The sequence below is a fragment of the Propithecus coquereli genome, unplaced genomic scaffold (assembly GCF_000956105.1).
Source record: "Propithecus coquereli isolate 6110/MARCELLA unplaced genomic scaffold, Pcoq_1.0 Scaffold14, whole genome shotgun sequence".
In the NCBI taxonomy this organism is placed as follows: Eukaryota; Metazoa; Chordata; class Mammalia; order Primates; family Indriidae; genus Propithecus; species Propithecus coquereli.
Window position 1 is genome coordinate 1760148 of NW_012138302.1, and position 2718 is coordinate 1762865.

The 2718-nt window shown below is 37.3% G+C and overlaps 1 protein-coding gene across 1 annotated transcript in view; it reads right to left on the bottom strand.

Moving 5' to 3' along the window:
• The window catches only part of PIK3CA (phosphatidylinositol-4,5-bisphosphate 3-kinase, catalytic subunit alpha), a 36443-nt gene that overhangs the window by 18454 nt on the left and 15271 nt on the right, over window positions 1-2718 (bottom strand). Inside the window, 1 exon segment of the mRNA XM_012639323.1 lies at window positions 2545-2679. Within this exon segment, the coding sequence (XP_012494777.1) occupies window positions 2545-2679 (135 nt within the window).

The window sequence follows — 2718 nt, forward strand, 5'->3', positions numbered from 1 at the left end:
TTTAGAGACAGGATCTTGCTCTGTCGTCCAGGCTGGAGTGCAGTGGCATGATCATAGCTCACTGCAGCCTCAAACTCCTGGGCTCAAGTGATCCTCTCACCTCAGTTTTCTGAGTAGCTGGAACTACAGGTGGGCACCACCATACCTGGCTAATTTTTAAAAATTTTTTTGTAGAGACAGGGCAACAGATTTTCAATGTAGACAAAACAGGCTTCTCTTGGAAGAAGGTGCCATCTAGGACTTTCATAGCTAGAGAGGAGAAGTCAATGCCTGGCTTCAAAGAACAGGCTGCCTTTTTGTTAGGGGCTAATGTAGCTGGTGACTGTAGCAGCAGGGATTGACTCCAATTTTGAAAGAAGTTCTACTGTGGGTAAAATGCTATTAAACGGTATTGTGTGCTACAGAAAAATCTTTCATGAAAGGAAGAGTCACCCGATGCAGCAAACTCCATTGTCTTATTTTAAGAAACTGCCACAGCCACCCCAACCTTTAGCAACCACCGACTTGATCAGTCAGCAACCATCACCATCAAGGCAAGACCTATCACCAGCAAAAAGATTATGACGTACTGAGGGCTCAGATGATCATTAGCATTTTTTAGCAAAAAAAGTATTTTTAAATTAAGGTATGTACCTTGTTTTTTTAGACATAATGCTACTGTACACTTAATGGACTATAGTACAGTATAAAAAATTCATGTGCCTCTCTTTAAGGCAGTGGTCTGGAACCAAACCTGAAATATCTCAGAAGTATGCCAGTACTTCAGTCTCGACCTCAAGGTTAATATCTCAGAGGTCTTTCCTGAACCCAATAACCATCAGTCTGTCCCCTCAATCCTGTTAGTTATTCTTAGAACACTACTGCTTTTTCCTTCATGGTACTTACCATCATTTATGTAGTTGACCCTGGAACAACGCAGGGTTAAGGGTATCAACCCCCTGCACAGTTGAAAATCCATGTTTTAACTGTTTTTTTTTTCCCCCAGAATATTATGGGGGTACTAATGTTTTGGTTACATGATTTGCTTCTGTGAAGTTAGAGTCAAAGTCATATGTATGCCTATCACCAAGATAGTGTGCACTGTGCCCAGTAGGTGTAAATTTACCCATCCCCTCCTCCCCATTCCCACCTACTTGGTTTCCGTTGAGTTTTACTACTATATGCGCACATGGGTGTTGATTGATTAGCTCCAATTTAATAGTGAATACATGTGGTATTTGTTTTTCCATTCTTGCCATACTTCACTTAGAAGAATGGTCTCCAACTCCATCCGGTTGTTATAAAAGGTTCACCATTTTTTTCATGTTTAACTTTTAATTCCCCCAAAACTTAATTACTAATGCCTACTGTTGACTGGAAGCCTTACTGATAGTACTGCATTATATTTATTGATACGTTAAGTTTGCGTTATTTGTTTACAAGATGAATCATCTGTCTGAAATGTGTGGAACCACAGCTGCAGACCTCAATCTACGGTATATATCAAGCAATTCATCTTTTTCCTGTAATGTCATGACTTTTCTTTGCTTCTTAAGAGCATTTCCAGCATCACTAGTGGCACTTCGTATGGGTTCCATGGTGTTATTCAAGGTTTATGTATGGCGCTAAACATGATGAAATATACATGAAAACTGCAAGAGATCACTTTTTATTGCAATATACAATTCACTGGAGACCAACTGCTCAAGGGGAGATGACTAGCATCACACAGCGTTTTAAGCAGATACTTTCAACACTTGAGCTCACCACAATAGCAACAGGAGGTGGCTATGAAATTATTACAGTCATACAGTAGGTACTACAGATAATTTTATGCAGTTATGATTTAATACTGCATCGTTACACATGTTTACATTTTCTCAACTGCAAATGGTGCCATGTGTGTTCTGTAAGTGTTTGTGTGTGTTGGTTTTGATAAATTTAAAGTTTTTATAATAGTCTTGTATATATTGTATGGTAGTAAATGATAAATAAGACCAGTATCTACACATATTTTATGCATTCATGATATACCTTAACTTTTCCTTAATTTTTTTGGTATTTTCACAGTTCATCTGGAATACACAGTTCATCTGATTTTTTTTCAAATTGTCGCAAATCTCCAAAAATTTTTCCAATATATTTACTGAAAAAAATCTGTGTATAAGTGGACCCATGCAATTCAAACTTGTGTTGTTCAAGGGTCAACTGTAATCTTACATTTCTGCTTTTATCTGTTTAATGTCTATTTTCCCCATTATACTGTATACTCAATGTAGGTCTGTTCATGATTTTATTACCTAGTGCCTATCCCAGTGCTTTATATATAGTCAGCATTCAATAAATATCTGTTAAATGAATGAAGGCAGGTTAGAACTCTGAAGAAGCAGAGTTATAGTAAAAATATTAGCATACAGAGAATTTTATTTTATTGCAATATATCCTAGAGCTCAAAGTATCTATGCCAGTTTAACTAGAATACATGAAACTTCTTCCATACAAAGAGTATGTACCCAAATCCACAGATTGTAACGGGTAGTTAATAAACTAAGTGATTTGCCTTACCAGTCCTGCATGGGAATAACTAAATCCTGCTTCTCGGGACACAGACCAATTGGCGTGTTCTTCAATCACTGACATATCTGGAAACTTTACCACACTGCTGAACCAGTCAAACTCCAACTCTAAACATGGAGTTTCCTAAGACATGGGAGAAAAGTTATTTTTTTTTAAATATAT